At 31.7% G+C, this 17,807-nt stretch overlaps 2 protein-coding genes across 5 annotated transcripts in view; one reads left to right on the top strand and one right to left on the bottom strand.

The window, feature by feature from the left end:
• LOC114341672 (uncharacterized) overlaps positions 1-17,807 on the top strand; it is a 467,146-nt gene that overhangs the window by 118,059 nt on the left and 331,280 nt on the right. The gene's annotated exons all lie outside the window — the stretch shown is intronic.
• LOC114338979 (uncharacterized) overlaps positions 1-17,807 on the bottom strand; it is a 159,772-nt gene that overhangs the window by 113,931 nt on the left and 28,034 nt on the right. Inside the window, exon 1 of one of the 2 annotated variants that reach the window (XM_028289605.2) lies at positions 8,724-9,073. The exons of the other annotated variant lie outside the window; for it this stretch is intronic. Within the exon in view, the coding sequence (XP_028145406.2) occupies positions 8,724-8,776 (53 nt within the window). The 5' untranslated portion in view covers positions 8,777-9,073. Of the gene's footprint in view, positions 1-8,723; positions 9,074-17,807 lie in introns of those variants that run through there. 2 annotated transcript variants of the gene reach the window in all.

Raw genomic sequence — 17,807 nt, forward strand, 5'->3', positions numbered from 1 at the left:
CATGTTAGTAAAATATTATTTTTATATTATTTTGAATATTATTGAATTTTTTCTATCAATATAAACCGAATATGTCCACAAACTGGGGGTGTCCAATAATGGGTACATTTGACATGGGGGGGGGGCTTTTTTTTGGCTTAGACTTACCGTCATACTGCCAGACACATAAGGAATACAAGTTATCAAGTTATACAAAACAGGTTTAAAACAAAGATAACAACTAAAAGGTATTAAGTAACACTAAGCTTAACAGCTAAAACAACTAACTACCAAAGGTATTAATTAAAAATGTTTAAGGGAATTATAATGATAATTTGCTGCCTTTTAAAAAGTTAATTAAAGAGTTGTATACATCTACAGAACCAAGTGATAATAAATATAGTATATTCCAAGGAGTTGCTACTTTACCTTTTAATAAATCATTTATTAATTTAGATGAGTAAATTGTATTTTTAGAACAACCAAAAAATATATGATCTAAATCACTTTCCTCTTCACAATGCTCACATTTATCATTATCCAAAACCTGTATTTTAAATAAATGCTTTGGATAACATGCGTGCCCGAATCGTACTCTAATAATAGAAGTTATGTACTTTCTAGAAGCTCTACAAGACTTGTACCAAGGAAATTTGGGAATATCGGGCTGAATTAACGAGTATCTATTTTGATTCACAAAAGAGTATTCCTTCCACTGGTAGCTCCACTTCCGATGCAGTGTTGACTTGAAAGAGATTATACTATCAGTCAGTGTTATTTTATGTAGAATACTGGTATCGGATGAAACGCTTTCTTTGGCTAATAAGTCGACATACTCATTATGTTCAAATCCTGCGTGTGCTTTAATCCAGATAAAATGTACATTGATTCCTTTGGTTAAAAGATTTTGTTTAATATGTTTAATTTTATAAATGTATGGGCAGTCTTGGATGTTTGGGGGTCCATATTTACCAAGAGATTTCAATACTGCTAAAGAGTCAGACAAAATTATAATATGGGCGAAATCAAATTCAGCTACATATAGTAAAGCTTCATATATTGCAATAGCCTCTGCTGTATAAATCGAAGTCTCCGGTTTCAGTTTGAATTTCTTTTCTATATGTCCCGATGGTATAAAAAAGGCGCATCCAGTTCCATCTGCAGATTTAGACGCATCTCTATATAGAGCTATTGACTCATTGTAATTGTTCGTTATGGATAAAAGAATATTTTTATTTAAATATATGTTTTCACTATAATTTGGTACCATAATATCTGTAGGAGAAAAGAAAGAAGAGTACGCGTAGTTTTTGAAGTCGTTCGTTTTATCTATATTTTTTAAGAGTACTATATTTTGATTATAAGCTTCACACAGTAAGGGAGATTTCTTTTTTTGCCAATATTTATTGGTTAAATCATGGCAACTCAAAGTCACTATTTTTTGGTATAGAAGTGGGTTAAGTAAGTATACTTTCATTAAATATTTTTTGGACAAAAAACTTCGTCTTAGATTTAAAGGAGGTTCCAAGGCTTCCAAATATAAAGCTTGTACTGGAGTGGATCTCATAGCTCCTAGACATATTCGTAAGGCTGAATTCTGTAAAACGTTGATTTTGTTTAGTAGTGCATTACTTGCTGATCCATACAAAACACTGCCGTAATCGAAAATAGATCGTATGTAAGCTTTATAAAATAATAAACTTACTTGAACATCCCATCCCCACCAAGTTCTATTAATTGATTTAAGAAAGTTTATTCCCTTATTACACCTGTTCAACATGTCAATATGTAACTTCCAGGTCAATTTTTGGTCGAGTATCATTCCAAGATATTTAATTTTATTTTTAAAAGAAAATTTATGCCCACCTAAGGTGATTGTGCTAATATTAGGAAAGTTATGTCTGGTAAATAAACAAACTTGTGATTTACTGCATGATAATTCAAAGCCATTTTCAATAAACCATTTTTTATGGAGACCATAGACACTATTCAAGTTTTCAAAGGATTGCTGATATTTCTTGTGTTCTGTGTACAAACAGAAATCGTCAGCATATTGTACAATATTAAATGCAATATTGTTAATAGTGATGTTGTGTAGATCTGCTGTGTAAATGTTAAATAAAATAGGGCTCAAAACGGAGCCCTGAGGTAATCCTTTATTATTAAGTCTAGGGCCTGTAAGAGTATGATTATTTTTTAAATAAATTATTCTATTTTTATACAGGTTTACAATGTTAAGCAAACTGTGATGGAATATTAAAAAATGTAATCATTTTTTTTTTGGAGAATTGAAAGAGAGACAGAGTCATAAGCACCTTCGATGTCTAAAAATAAAGCGGGCACATAACTGTTCCTGGAAAAACTGTTCTGAATGTCTACAACAACAGTTGTTAAGGAATCTAAAGTTCCATAACTTTTTTTAAAACCATGTTGGTTAGCGGGTAAAGGATTTTGATCCCTTAGCCACCAATCCATCCTAATCTTAACCATCCGTTCGAGAGTCTTCAATATACATGATAATAATGATATCGGTCGGTAAGCTTCAGCTAATTTAGGGTCTTTCCCCGGTTTGGGAATAGGAACGACTATAATACGCTTAAAATCTATTATGCTGTTGCCTTCAATAATTATCTGGTCAAATATATTTAAAAGTAATAATTGTTTTGCGTTATCTGGTAAATGTTTTATCATAGGATATTTGATTGCGTCGTATCCTGGTGAGGTACTAACGCGATTATCAAGGGCAAATTCTAATTCAGCTCTCGAAAAAGGTGTAAGGAGAAAATGTATCTGATCAGATGGAAGCGTTTTAGAATTAATATCATCTAACTGGTTATTTACGTAAGGTGGAGCTATTTTATCGAAAAAATCGTCTACCCATGAGTTACTTAGAGGTAATGAAAAATTAACTTTTTTCCTATTCAGTTTTCTTGCTTGATTCCAAATAAGACTAGATGGAGTTTGTTTATTTAATTTTGAACACCATTCAACCTAACTTTGTTTGGCCTTTAATTTCAGGAATTTTTTGACACGAGCATTTACTTCTTTGCATTTACAAAAATTTTCAGGAGAAGAATTGTTTTTATAGTTTATTAATGCCTTCTTTCTTTCTGCAACGGATTGATCACATTCCGAATCCCACCACGGCGGGGGAGTCCGTTTGCATTTAAATGGTTTATATTCAGAAATAGATTGTTTAGAAGCTTCATTAATACAGTCAATAAGGAAATTATATTTTTCTTGGGTATTTAAGAATGTGTGAGGTTTTTCGTTTAATAAGGTATCAACAAGCTGAGAGTATAATGACCAATTTGCTTTTTTAATGTGCCACTTACTACTGGGATAAATGGTATTAGCATTAGTTCCCAAGACATCGATCACAACCTTTATAACGAAATTATTTGATCCCAAGGTATCAAGATCTACAGACCACGAAGTTTTATCAAAAAGGGATGGTGAGCAAAACGTGACATCAATCATGGAATCTGAGTTTCCTGGACTCGTTTGGCAAGTTGGTTGTCCATTATTCATTACTACATAATCTAAATTCTTAATTGTCTCCACAATTTGATGGCCTATATTATCATTTTTATATGAGCCCAACAGAGAATTATGTGCATTCATATCTCCTCCAATGATACAAGGGTGTTTTATTTGAGAAAATAACTTATCCCAATCTTCGGTTTTGGTTTTAGTTTTTGGGCACCTATATACAGAGAGCAAACTTAAATAACTTTGTTTATAGTTGATTTTAATACCACAAGCAAGCAAGTCTTAAATATAATTTTTTTAATTGTTATGCGCTCAAAAGGAATACCAGTTTTAATTAAAATATCAACTCCAGAATAGCCGTCATCGCGATCTTCGCGTATCACATTATAACCTCTATAAATATATACAACATCCCGTTTAAACCAAGTTTCACTTATTAAAGCTATGTCAATATCTTCCGTTATTAAAAAGTTAATAAGGCTGTTTTTGTTAGCAACAGCTGATCGAGCATTCCATTGTATTATTTTGAGTTTAGATTTGTTTGTCATTAGATGAGTTATTTTTTAAAATATTATCTAGAACATTATTAATACCTTTGGCTAACAAATTCATGTCAAGTGATTTTGCCTCTTCTAAACAATTAATATTTTGAATAAAACTTGAGAAAAGAAGTACTAAGGAATCTACTAACTTATTTTTATCATTGTCTGTATTAGAAAAACTTTCCTTGTTTAAGGGAGGTAAAGGTTGAGACGGTCCAAATCTGAAATGGATGAGATATGGTGTAGGATCTTCGGAAGTTGGAGGTGATATTTTTCTTTTTTTATTTGCACTATACTCAGTGCTTGATGTACTACGGCTTGGTTGGCTAAAATTTTTGGGTTCTGTAGATGAGGCCTCAATGGCTTGAAATAAGGAGATGTACTAACTTCAGAGGAGTTAGTTAATTTTGGAAATTCTTTGTCTGAATTTGACAATATTTCAAATCTGTTATTAGAAATAAGACCAGAAAATGAAGAGTCGCTCAAATTTTTTGCCTCCAAATATGAGATTTTATGTTCAATCATGATATTTTTTATTTTTTTTGATGTTCGAAAAAAGGACAGTTTTTAGAGATCGATATATGCTTATCAGTTTTACAGTGTATGCAATACTTTTTTGTTTCATCACATGTATGTATGTCATTTTTAATTTGTCCACATTGTATACAGTATTCCTGTGTACCTTTACACTGTCTAGAAATATGTCCATATTTGAGGCATTTATAACATTGCGTCACTTTACCCAACAATTTTTCCACTTGGAAAAATACATAATTTATCACAACATAGTTTGGCAAACAATTGCCTTCAAAAGTAATTATAACATTACGTCTAGGGACGTATTCTGTATTTCCATCCTTTTCTACTTTTCTGTGCATTCTTTTAATATCAACAATTGGTGAACTAGAGCTCATATATTTTTTCAAATAGTCAATATTATATTTGGTATCAACATCGCGTATCAGTCCTTTGATTTCCAAGAGATGATTTGGAATGTACGCTTTTAAATTATCGTCCTTTAAGTTATTGACTAAATTATTTGCATCCAAAATAGATTTGAGGATTACTTTAACACGGTTTCTTCCTATACTTTTAATTTGCTTAATATTATTAATCTTTAATTTTTGATGTAAAATATCTGCAACAACCATTGGATGCAAACGGGAAATATTCTGATCATTGGTCTTCTCAACATAAACACAACAATTTTGAAAGTCGTAACTATTACAATTAATATTAAAAAGTTTTACCTCCCTTGTAACAGAAGAATTTGTGGTGATAGTTCCTGTATCCATGTCTTGATTACTAACACTAATAACTTCAGCAGTATTTAGTTCGCACACTGGCGTCTTTTTTATATTCTCCCCCATCTGGGGAAAATATTTTCACTTTTGTATCACTATTCTACAATATGTAAATGTTTTTACCCACGATGAAATTTAAATGTTTTAATTGTCACAAAAACTGCGAGCTGAATGTCAATATTTAGGTACGTTTAACCGTGACCAAATTTTAAACTGTTCACACAAAAGTTAAACACCGTGAAAAGAAGCCTAGGCTGTTTAACCCATAGGACCGATACTTCTTATCAGTGATAATTAAAACCACTATAAAATTAATTTAAGTTAAACTACTAAAAAATTAATTTTTTCTGGAGCTATTTTAGATGCAACCGTATTTGACGTTTATTAATGTCAAAACTGTACATTTGACATACTCGAATACATTTTTGCTAAATTTTACATAAATGTCTTAAAACAATTCAAAAAACTTATAGAAATAATATAATAATTAAGCTCCAAATTTTTGGAGCCTAAACTTGGAAAAACGTTTGTAGCATAATGTTTAATGGTATCAACTTCTCCTGGAGCTCATTTGATACATATTTCTGAGTACTTTGACAAGTGTTTAGTAAATATATTTTATAAAATGTATCGTTTTCCCGTTATTTAAGCTTGAATAGTTAGATTTGAGTACTAGCCGAAAAAAATATACATTCAATCACCTATAACTCACTTTTAATTAATTCTCAAATGTTTTTCGAATAAGAAATCTATTTTATTTTTTATTATCTTCAATTTTGATAATTATAACTTTTTTGATAAAACTTATAATTTTTGAGTTATTTATGAAAAACCGCTTACACCATGCATTTTTTTCACGAAAAATTCAAATCTTTGAATGTCGGTAAAGTCAGCAGCACCATTTTATAAGACCGAATTCCGACTATGACTATAATTTATTGCTAATTTATTACCGAAAGAAAAATTTATTGCTGTAGCCGTTTCCGAGAAACAGTAGGTGCTGCTAGCTTTACGGTAAAGCTAGCAGCACCCACCCTATATCTCGACAATGAAAAGGAGTAAAGGACCCATTTTAACGGCATATTTCATTGCTAATTAATTGCTCTTGATTGGTATATTAACCAATCCCGAAAAACTACCCCATCATCCTCTAGCCCAATATTCACCCCCGAAACAATGATTAAAATCGAAAATTCAACCCCAAGGAATTAATTGCTAATTTATCCCGGAAAGAAAAAATTTATTGCTGTAGCCGTTTCCGAGAAAGAGTGGGTGCTGCCATCTTTACGGTAAAGCTAGCAGCACCCACCCTATATCTCAACAATGAAAAGGAGTACAGGGCCCACTTTAACGGTATATTTTATTGCTAATTAATTGCTCTTGATTGATATATTAACCAATCCCTAAAAACTAACTTATGCTAACTTTACGGTAAATTTAACAATCATAGGTATATCTCGACAATGATAAGGACTATTATAGGGCCCATCTTAGCGGCATATATTATTAGTAAAAGTACCCTATTAATCCTCACCCTAGCAAAAAACTTACTCCCAAAGGCGAGATATCGGTCAAAAACTACAAAGCCTGAAAAGTGAAATGCGAGGAATTAATTACTAATAGTAGGGGAGGAAATTAAAACCAAAAAAAAATAAGTAAAGTTTTCCATTTTAGTGGTGACTTTCCATTTTTATTTAATTTTCCATTTCCAACAATCGTTTTTTTAGATTATAGCGCCATCTATTACACATAATTTAAAAAAATGTCTCGAATAAAAGTTACTTATTTTTAAGTAAGGCATTCAAATCTGCAATAAAAAATGGGGGTTCTTATTTAAAATTTTAAAGTAAACCCCACTCCACCTCCATGGGGGGTCGTGTTTAGTTCCATTCGATAGATTTTTCAAATGTATTGAATAAGTGTATTTATCGGTTTTGCGATCTGATGTTCATTTCGCGAAATATCGCGGGATTCGTATTTAAAATTTATCCCCCACCACTATCAGTGGAGAGTAGTGTTTGGTATCATTCGATAGATTTTTGAAAAAATAATGAACACGTATTTTTTGGTTTTTTGATCTGCCGTTTATTTCGCGAAATATTCGCTTTTTTCTAGCGAAACTTTGTGACTCACCCATTACCTTACGCTCAAATCGTCAGATTTTTAAAATATACACTGTTTTGCGTGTACTTAACTTACCTTATCTTAATTTGACGATTTGGAATTTTTCTAACAATAGATTTTATTTCGGTCCCCCCTTTACGAACTCCCCTGTATTAAGAGCCAATATATGGTAGGGTAGAGGTACATTTACAGGTAAAAGATTTCTCCCCATATGATAATCTGACACGCTCGAGTAACTGCAAAACCCCCGCTTGGGCTCCCCTACCATAATTTATTTTTAAAGTTTTATGCCAATAAACAATTTATCGTTGCAAATATTTACTGTTTACATAATAGTATTACATAGTATAGTATATTATAAAATTAATAATAATGACAACTAATAAATAATGACAAATATTTTTATTATAATATGTAGATGAGATGATTGGTGATTACTAACTCAGCAGTATTAACGTAGTATTCTCAGGTCTCGCTGGCTACTGATACTGCATATACACGGCTTTGATATTTAATAACTCAAAAAGTATTGTCCCTTTATCGATTTGGGGGGTTATTTTTTATAAAATAGTTTTCACTCCCGAGAATGGGTGGTATTCACCCCCCAGGGCAAAAGTGCAAGTTAACACCAAATCAGTTTTGTTTCTTGAGGTATGCTCTAACTAGTCACCAATTTTCATGCAAATCGATGGAGGTCTAACAAAATAGGAGGTGAAAACCTTTAAAGACTACACTAACTTTCCCCTTTCATACCTTATTGCTACTCCCAGTATCCATTGAGATGTCAGCCTGATAGGGTCATAATTATCAATATACAATAGAAACATTTCAATATACAATAGAAATCATAAATGTTCAGAATTTGAAAAAATCGCATAAGGACCAAGTAGATAAAAATATAAGTCCGAAAGCTGCCAGCCACTTTGAATTAAAAAGCATTCTTGGAACTACTTTATGACTACAGCTGCAAAAGGGCAGTTAATATAATAAATAACATTTTCTAGCATTTTTGTTTATATTGTTTGAAATATTAGAGTTTATAGAAATATCTGAATCATTACTATTTAATTTTTTGAATTTATTTTCATTTGAAAAAAGTATTATCATCAGTGACCTGCTTTTGGCCGCAACTATAATCGGCCGCCCGTGTGCGATGCACACTTTGCACACATGGTAGCGGCGGCCCTGTGAGGATTGACTAGTCAATAATTACTTATAACATTGAATATCTATTTGAACCTACATATGTCTGCATTTGCATTTATATATTTATGATACTTACGTTACATTATCCCCATTAGGGTTTTTGTTAACATCTTCACCGGGGGTAAGCATGTTCGTGACACAAAGAAAAAATCACAAATAGTTCACAAGATCACAGTATTTTTTTACGAAAACATTATTTTTTTAGCAAATTGAAGTTTTCACAGTATTGACAGAAATAAGATAGGTACCTATTATTTGTTTGGTCCATCTCCTTCCAAGGATTTTAACAACTGCACTATGTTGATTATAAACAAAGGCAATACATGGTAAGAAATATTATCGCTACTTGATCCGGTATATCGACCACGATATTTTAGAAATAGTTTCAGCATTAGTGATACCTACGAGAATCGCAAGGATCTTTTAAGTTACATAGTTAGGTACACGGTGAGACTTACATATCTGTGGCATATAGGGGCTACTGGTAAATACTCCAATTTATCTATTAAAGTCAATTAGCAAGTAAAACGTAGGTGAGACATGACTGTACCTACTTGGTCGGTTTATACGCTTTTATTCATTTCTGTATACGGGGATAATCAAGTTTCAAATTCCGATAATTCCGAGTATATTTCGCTGAAATTTGAATTAATCAATAAATTATACAGGGTGTTTCAAAAAGGTATGTCATAAATTTAATCACGCATTCCGGGGATAAAAATAAATTGATTGAATCCAACTTACCTTAGTACAAAAGTGTACACAAAAAAAGTTACAGCCCTTTGAAGTTACAAAATGAAAATCGATTTTTTTTCATATATCGAAATCTCTTAGAGATTTTTCATTGAAAATGGACATGTCACATTCTTATGGCAGCAACATCTTAAAAAAAATTAAAGTGAAATTTGTGCACCCCATAAAAATTTTATGGGGTTTTGTTGCTCCCTTAAACCTCCCCAAACTTTCGTGTACGTTCCAATTAATTCATTATTGTGGTACCATTAGTTAAACACAACGTTTTTAAAACTTTTTTGTCTCTTAATATTTTTTCTATAAGCCACTTTTTATCGAGATGCGGCTTCTTTTTTAATATGTTTACATACAAAATATATGGGGGTTTTGTTCCTTTAAACAAACCAAATGTTCGTGTACGTTCCAATTAAACTATTATTGTGGTACCATTAGGTACACAGTGTTTTTAAAAGTTTTTTGCCTCTTAGTATTTTTTTGATATGTCACCTTTTATCGAGATGTGGTTTCTTCTTCTTCAAAATATACCTAAAACTGTAACTTATAAATAAATTTTTAGATTATTAACAGGTATATCATAGGTACTTAACCATATACAAATATGTGGTGGATTCGACAAATATTCAAAATATCTCGATAAACACTGGCTTATCGAAAAAGTACTAAAAGGCAAAAAAGTTTTAAAAACATTGTGTTCGACTAATGGTGCCACAATAATAATTTAATTGGAACGTACACAAAAGTTTGGGGTGGGGTTAAGGGAGCAAAACCCCCATAAAATTTTTATGGACTGCAAAAATTTCACTTTAATTTTTTTTAAGATGTTGCTGCCATAAGAATGCCACATGTCCATTTTCAATAGAAAATCTCTAAGAGATTTCGATATATGAAAAAAAATCGATTTTCATTTTGTAACTTCAAAGGGCTGTAACTTTTTTATTTTATCGTACTACATACGTAGTATAGTATAATAGATAAAGTTATAGGATCGTGCAAAAAAATTTTTTTCAGATTTCACTTTTTCTCGACGTTTTGAGACCCCCTGAGTCTAAAAAGCAAATAAAAAAAACATGTCGGAAGTATGTACGTACGTATGTATACTTCATCTAATTTACTAACCGTTGCACGTCATCCGCGTCATAGCCTTTGACGTCGCATGATACCAACACGAAATATTTAGGCGGTAGGTGTGTTCTTTTTTAGAATCACGTTGCCGAATACACTGTAATTACAGCCACTAGACATATTTTATTATATACGCGTAGAAATCATATTTGAAGATTTCTATTAATGTTAACCTAAAGAAATACACAATAATATGTTTCATTTAATTTGTATAAATGGATTATAAAGCGTTTTTATGAAGCACATTTACTCAAATCACACTGTAACTGTAATCGAACGAAGGTGACATTTTAGAATAAATTGGTAACATTTATTTGACAGTTGCGGTGATGACACTTTCATATTTGTTTATATTCTTTACTATAAGTATCTGTTTTATTATATTTACTGTTTTTATTATTTACTTTACTATAAAAACATCCTCTACTATAAAAATATAAATTTCACCTAATTTTATCACGACTTGGAATAATCCAGGTATCTGACAACTTTCCTAGTCGTTATTGTAGACATAAACAAAGAAACCTACCGGCTTCATGCCAAGACTTCGGAGCCGTTTTTTAATTATTAACAATGCAGTGCAAAAACGCTTGCACTGCAAATCTTAAAAGATTATAACCTAATTCTTGTTCTCTATTTCTTAAGTTTTTACTTATTTACATTGAATATTAATTTGTTTTGTTGTATAATCCACGTTTACAATAATTATGTGATCTATTTGATTTAAAATGGATTCGGGATTTTTTTATACTTTGGCAACTATGTCAACTTGATCTTTGGCGTAGATAATGACGTGCAACGGTAAGTAAATTAGACGGACTGTACGTATGTAGTATGTACGTACGTACGTATGTCGCCACCACCCAGCAAAAACTACCGGACCGATTTCGATGAAATTCGGTATGAGTAAGTTTAAGAGAATTTTGTCGAGAAACTAAGCTTTTAAAAAACCTCTCAAAGGGGGGCCGAAATAGGAGGGGTTATTTCCGGCTCATTTTTGCAAATTTTTACCGAAACGAATGAAATTTAACTCAAAATTAGCTCATCTATAGGTAAATTGAATTTGACATTTCCAAATTCAAAATGGCGGCCAACATGGCCGACCGCCCACCCGACACATTTCCCTACCTATCTAAAAACTTGTTTAAGATAAGTTTAATTTGAAAAAGTCGTTATATAGCCTAAAGATGGGGCTATAAGAAGAATACTATCGTTTTTCAGCAAAAGTTATGAGTTGCCTATATTTAAGGGGTCAAAATTTGACATAAGTTTGAACTAGATTTTCTCAAAAACGGCTCCAAGAAATTTGTTTATTTTTTGATATATTTTTGATACCCTATCGTTAAATTGAATGGCATTAGTCAGATTTCTTAACTCCCCATAGGAGGGGAGTTATGAATTTTTTATAAAAAAATATTCGAGTGCCCGTAACTTCCTTTGAAATAGAAACTAAAATTTGAAATTTTGCAGACATATATGGTGCTTTATTATCTATTATCACAATAAATTTTACCTAAAATATGGCTTCCGGTTGAACCGGAAATGAAAAAAAATCTTATTTTTTTTATACGCCCTGTATATTTTTGCATATTTTGAAAGAATGCAAAATAACCTTTCCCATGAAATAAAACTCGTTGCTGTAGCTCAAAAACTCGAAAAGTTACAGTAAATAGAAATTTTGCTATAATCTTGTGTGTGTCCTCTCTCACGCGATATAGCAGAGCATTATTATAGGGCAGTCAGTGAGGGTATTTGGCTCCGAATTCCATCCTACTACATCGATGTACTATTTTCACAGTAAGTAAGAAATAGCTCAAGAAACAAAATCTACTCTATATACTATTCCGCTTTTATATTGGGGCGGTTCCCACCCCTTCAAGGGGGTGGAAAGTTTGTTGGTCAAAATAAGCACGGAAGTGGCTAGAGAACCTATTTCTAAGCAAAAACTGATCTATACTTTATTTTGAGAACTCAATACTTTTTGAGTTATGCCTAGTTGAAAATTGGCCATTTTCATTGAAAAATGACACCTTTTCGGACGGTTTTTTGTGAATATCTTAAAAACTATGCATCTAACTAAAAAAACTATACAAGACATTTTTTTAGATTATAAATAACAAAGAGATTCGTTCCTTCGTAAATGTTCTATTTATAATACAAAAAGAGATATGGTAGGTGAAAAAAGTTTGTTTTTTGGTGCATGCTCAAATTGGTGTATTCAACTTGAAATAACAGAGGAACGGTAGGTTTTAGTTGTATAATGCTACCAACGCCTTTTGTAGTGTTTGAAAAGGCCTTTAAAACGGGCACCGTTAAATGTCGCTTACATTCAAACTAAGCGAGATATGGTGCAAAAAAATATATGACTAATGTACTTTAAGGAAAAATGAGAAGTACATACATTTAACCCCTCATCCACCAGAATTTAAATGCATTGTTTTTCTTCTGCAATATCTTTTTCCAAAAGTTCAACGGGTTTAAAATGAATGGTTTTTGTAAAAAATGTGATCAAATTATAGAATGCATTTTTAACTTTTTTTAAAAATCTTCCTTTTTCTCCATGTAATTCGAAAAAAAAATGTTCCACCCCCGAGAAGTGGTGGGAACCGCCTCCATGATAAAAGCGCAATAGCTCTAGCAGGGGTGGGGAAACTTTTTTTAGTAAGGGCCACAAAATGTTTTTGGTCTATTACCGAGGGCCGCAATATTTGTTACCTTAACATGTTCGAATTTGGGGGGGGGGGGTATGGTTTGAAATCAACATTTCAAGCACATTTTTGTGTTTTTGTGAATTTTGTTTGAAACTAAGGTAGAATTATTTTATTTTTAAATTAAATAAACATATTTGGTACAATTCAAAGAATATTCAAAAATATTTTTAAGACCAAATATTGAAAAATAAGTTAACGGTGGCAAATTTTTACAGACACCTCAAGAAAAAAAGGATTTTGCAGTAGACATCAACAAAAAATTCAAAAATATTTTATTAGCTTATGAATTTCTCGAGGTAACGCTGCCGAGTTTTTTAGTTTTATCGAATTTTTACTTTTTCATATCACTCAGAAGTCAAAACAAAGAATTTTTTAGCAAAACATTTTTTGCTAAATCCACTTATTCATTATTGTTAAAAAAAATAAGCATAAAACACAAAATATCTCAACAGCGTTACCTCACGAAATGTCTAAAAGAATCTATATTCAGGTGGATCTATTAAGTAGCTTTTGAGTTGAAATGTCGACTGCCTTTAAAAAAAGCAGTTTTGGGAAAAACGCGTTTAAAGTTTTGACAACTTTTATTTTCAATTTCTTTTTTGTCTGTCAAATCGTAAAGTGATGAACACCTAAATTATATTTTTGAATCGTTTTGTATGTTTTTATTTTTATAACGATTTCCGAAGCGGAAATCGAAACATCAAATAAATTTAATTTCAAACTTAAATTGTGGTTTATTTTCTGGTTGAATGTAGACTGGTACCGAATCAATTTGAACTGAAAAATGATTTCTTAGAATTAATCAAAAATATATCTTCAAAATCTTTGAAATAATTTTCAAATTCCGTCAGCAAATTACTAAGTTTTTCTTCATAAATTTTAATTTTATTTTATGGTACATTATTTAATGATTTTAACGAGGGAAATAATTGTAGTCCTATCGCCAGTAGGGGTACAACGGCCTCCTTAATTCAGATGGAGTTATCCAAGTTTTCTTTATTTATTTTGACCCGTAGAACACGAATTTTTTGGGTAACTGTCGATCCGAATGTCGATAAGATTGTTATAAACAAAGAACTTGAGGAATCACATAACAGCGATTTTTCGCAAAACAAAACATTTTTTTGTATTTTTTGGGTCATTCTAAGCAAAAAATGTTTTTACAAGTTTTTTCGTAGGCTTTCGACATAAACGCGTTTGAACTTTCAAAAAATCGAAAAATTGCAATTTTTGAAACCGAATAACTTTTGATTGAAAAATAAAATAGCAATTTTGCTTACCGCATTTGAAAGTTCAAGTCAAATTCTATCGGTTTTGATTATTTTCATTGCTAAAAATTAATTTTTTTATTTTTAAGCAAAGCTATAAACACATAGTGATTGAATGATATTTTCAATGCATTTCTAATTTGAAATCGAACGAGTAGGCGCGCATACAGAACTTCTACGTATATTACGTACATTAAAACGCATGCATTGGGCACGGGAAACACTATGTGTTTATAGCTTGGTTTAACAAATAAAAACCTAATTTTTAGCAATTCAAATAATCAAATCCGATAGAATTTGACTTGAACTTTCAAATGCAGCAAGCAGAATTGCTATTTTATTTTTTATTCAAAAGTTATTCCGGTTCAAATATTGCACTTTTTCGATTTTTTGAAAGTTCAACCGCGTTTATCTCGAAAACTGTGCATCCTACGAAAAAACTGGTAAGACCATTTTTTGCTGAGAATCACCCAAAAAATACAAAAAAATGTTTTGTTTTGCGAAAAATCGCTGCTATGTAATTCCTCAAGTTCTTTGTTTATAACAATCTTATCGACATCCGGATAAACTGTTACCCAAAAAATTCGTGTTCTACGGGTCAAAATACATAAAAAAAAACTTGGGGAAGTCTATCTGAATTAAGGAGGCCGTTGTACCCCTCCTGGCGACAGGACTATTGAACGAATTCTTGCTTTTTTGTATGATCAACGAATAGTTTGAGTTTCATTTTAAAAGTTTCATTTTGTGTTCAAAACTTATAAATTTAGCAAATTTGTCGCAGTTTTTTATTTCTATAAATAAAGTAATTTCCTGCCCTAATTCACAGCATATTTTAAGAACCTTTTCTAAACTTAACCAACGAATATGATTGTGGTATAAGACATCAGTATATTCTGTTTCTATAACTCTTTCAAAAATGCTCGATATGAATGCACGATGATTTATTCCTCTTGAACAAATAAAACCAAAAAATATTAGCTATAATTGAAATGACCATGTCTTATGGATTATGCAGTGACAAAATAATAAATCATGTTCTGTAGATTGTTCATGAACGTAATCTTTAAGTTTACAATATTTGCTCCTCTTTTTGGTGCTCCATCAGGTGTTACACTTACTAGGTAGTTACGAGTTAGTTTAAAAATTTCCAAACAGTTTCTGACTACTTCTAAAATATCTTTTCCATTTGTTGAAATTTCATGGATTTCATTGAGAGAGCCGACAAAACTGTGCCGGAAACTCAAATAATTGCCCATGTTATTTTGAAAATTTGCGCAAAAATCACCTGCTGCGAAAGTGTTAATAGCTGTATTATCCATATTTAATTATTAATACTAGCAATAATTAGAAAAAATCTTTAAATGAAAATAATTCACTTTTTTTCGCGGGCCGCAAAAAAATGTCTTAAGGGCCGCATTTTGCCCACCCCTGGTATATAGGATAGACTTTGAATTACGAGATTGGGCTACTCCCAATCCAGTTCCAGGGGCGTCGCGTGTCAGCGCGGACTTTTATTCAATATTTTAAACTGATATATGACTAAAAATAATATTAACTGGGATAACTGTATAGGCGTGTGTACAGTGGTGCCCGAGCGATGCCTGGACAGTATGGAGGACTACAAGCTCTCATCAAAACCAAAGCTCAAAGTGTAAAATGGACACATTTGTCATAAATAGAGAGGCCTTAGTAGCAAATAAATTACACCTGAATTAAGTATTGTGATGGATAGCATTATTAATGTGGTGAACTACACAAGACCCGTGAAATCTAGACTTTTCAAGAACTTTGTGAAGAAATGCCTTTAATTCATTAATACAACTCTCGTTAGATGTCCAAAGGCAACGTACTCGCACATGTATACGAATTAAGAAATGAATTTTACACGTATCTACATACAGAATCGCATAATATTGCGAAAAACTTTATTAATTCAGAGTTTATAATAAAATTAGCATACCTCTGGACATATTTAAGAAATTAAATGATCTAAATAAGTCTTTCCAGGTATGGTGGTACTTCACCCTCAGGAACATCCTAGGTTAGTTGGGGTAGTTATCCCCTATGATAGGGGTTGATCAAGTAAAAACTGCTCGCTGTATACGTATTTAATTACCAACTCTAAGTATAAGAGTTGGTGTGCTTACGGTATAACCATTTGATGATGTATCTTAATTACGAATGATAATTGATAATGGATCGAATTAGAATGAATCACGATGCTTTGAGTGTATGTATAAATAAACTTGTATAGTGTGGTTGTTTATACTGCTAATTCAGAGTGACCGTGAACTATGATAACGTTGATTTAGCTGACAAGGCATTACTGCCGATTAGTGTACTTGTTAAGGAATCTAGGTAACCTACTTAATTAAAAACAAACGTGGTGTTTGGTTTTTTCTAGGACATTTAAAAATTAAATGACTAAGTCTTGTTCTTATCTATGGATGCTGATAATCCTGATACATCCTTCCCCTTACGGAAAAAAATTTTCTGACTACCGATAAGGAAGAAAATTTTTGTGTGCGCCACCATCTGATTACTGTGTTTTAATTAATACAAAACTAAATATTTATTTTCTATAACTAATAAGTAAATACAAAAAAAATGTTCGATAACAACATTGTTCCCGTTTCACTTGTCACTCACTGTGTCCTCGGACTGTAAGCATATAATCTATTCTTATGTATTTCCTTGATTTTATTGTTTTCCATTTTGATCTTACAATTAACGTTATTTACCTCTGTTATTGTGAAGGGGCCTACATAAAGACTATTACACCTACCTTTCTCTTCCCTTTTTACCAGGACTAGGTCTCCTATTTTAAAGTGTTGTGGTGTTGTTTTGGGCTTATTCTCTTCTTGCCGCTCTTTTTTGTCTTCATTGCTTTCATTACTTCTAGTGAATTGACCTATCGTGTCTATGTACTCTGTGTCCTCTGGTTTCGAAGAAGTGTCCGATATCACGAATTCTTCGACTTGTGTCCTTTTCGGTTTGTTAATTTGACATTAATGACATTGTTTAACGTATTTTCTTACGTCTTTTTCCAAATTTTTCCATCTGAATCTTGCTTTTAGCTTCTTTATTAGTCTATTTTTCTTTAAGTGTCCTCCAAACATCGGGTGATTATGATATTCCTCTATTAATCTATTTTCTTTGTCATCTTCTATTGTTTCTGGTACTTCACATATGTATATTTCTACATTCTTCACTATTTTGTTTCCTTCTTTAATAAATTCATTAATTGTGCACAATTTAAAAATAATATCCTTTACGTATATCTTTACTTTACGTACTGCATTCTCT

Source organism: Diabrotica virgifera, chromosome 8, assembly GCF_917563875.1.
Source record: "Diabrotica virgifera virgifera chromosome 8, PGI_DIABVI_V3a".
In the NCBI taxonomy this organism is placed as follows: domain Eukaryota; kingdom Metazoa; phylum Arthropoda; class Insecta; order Coleoptera; family Chrysomelidae; genus Diabrotica; species Diabrotica virgifera.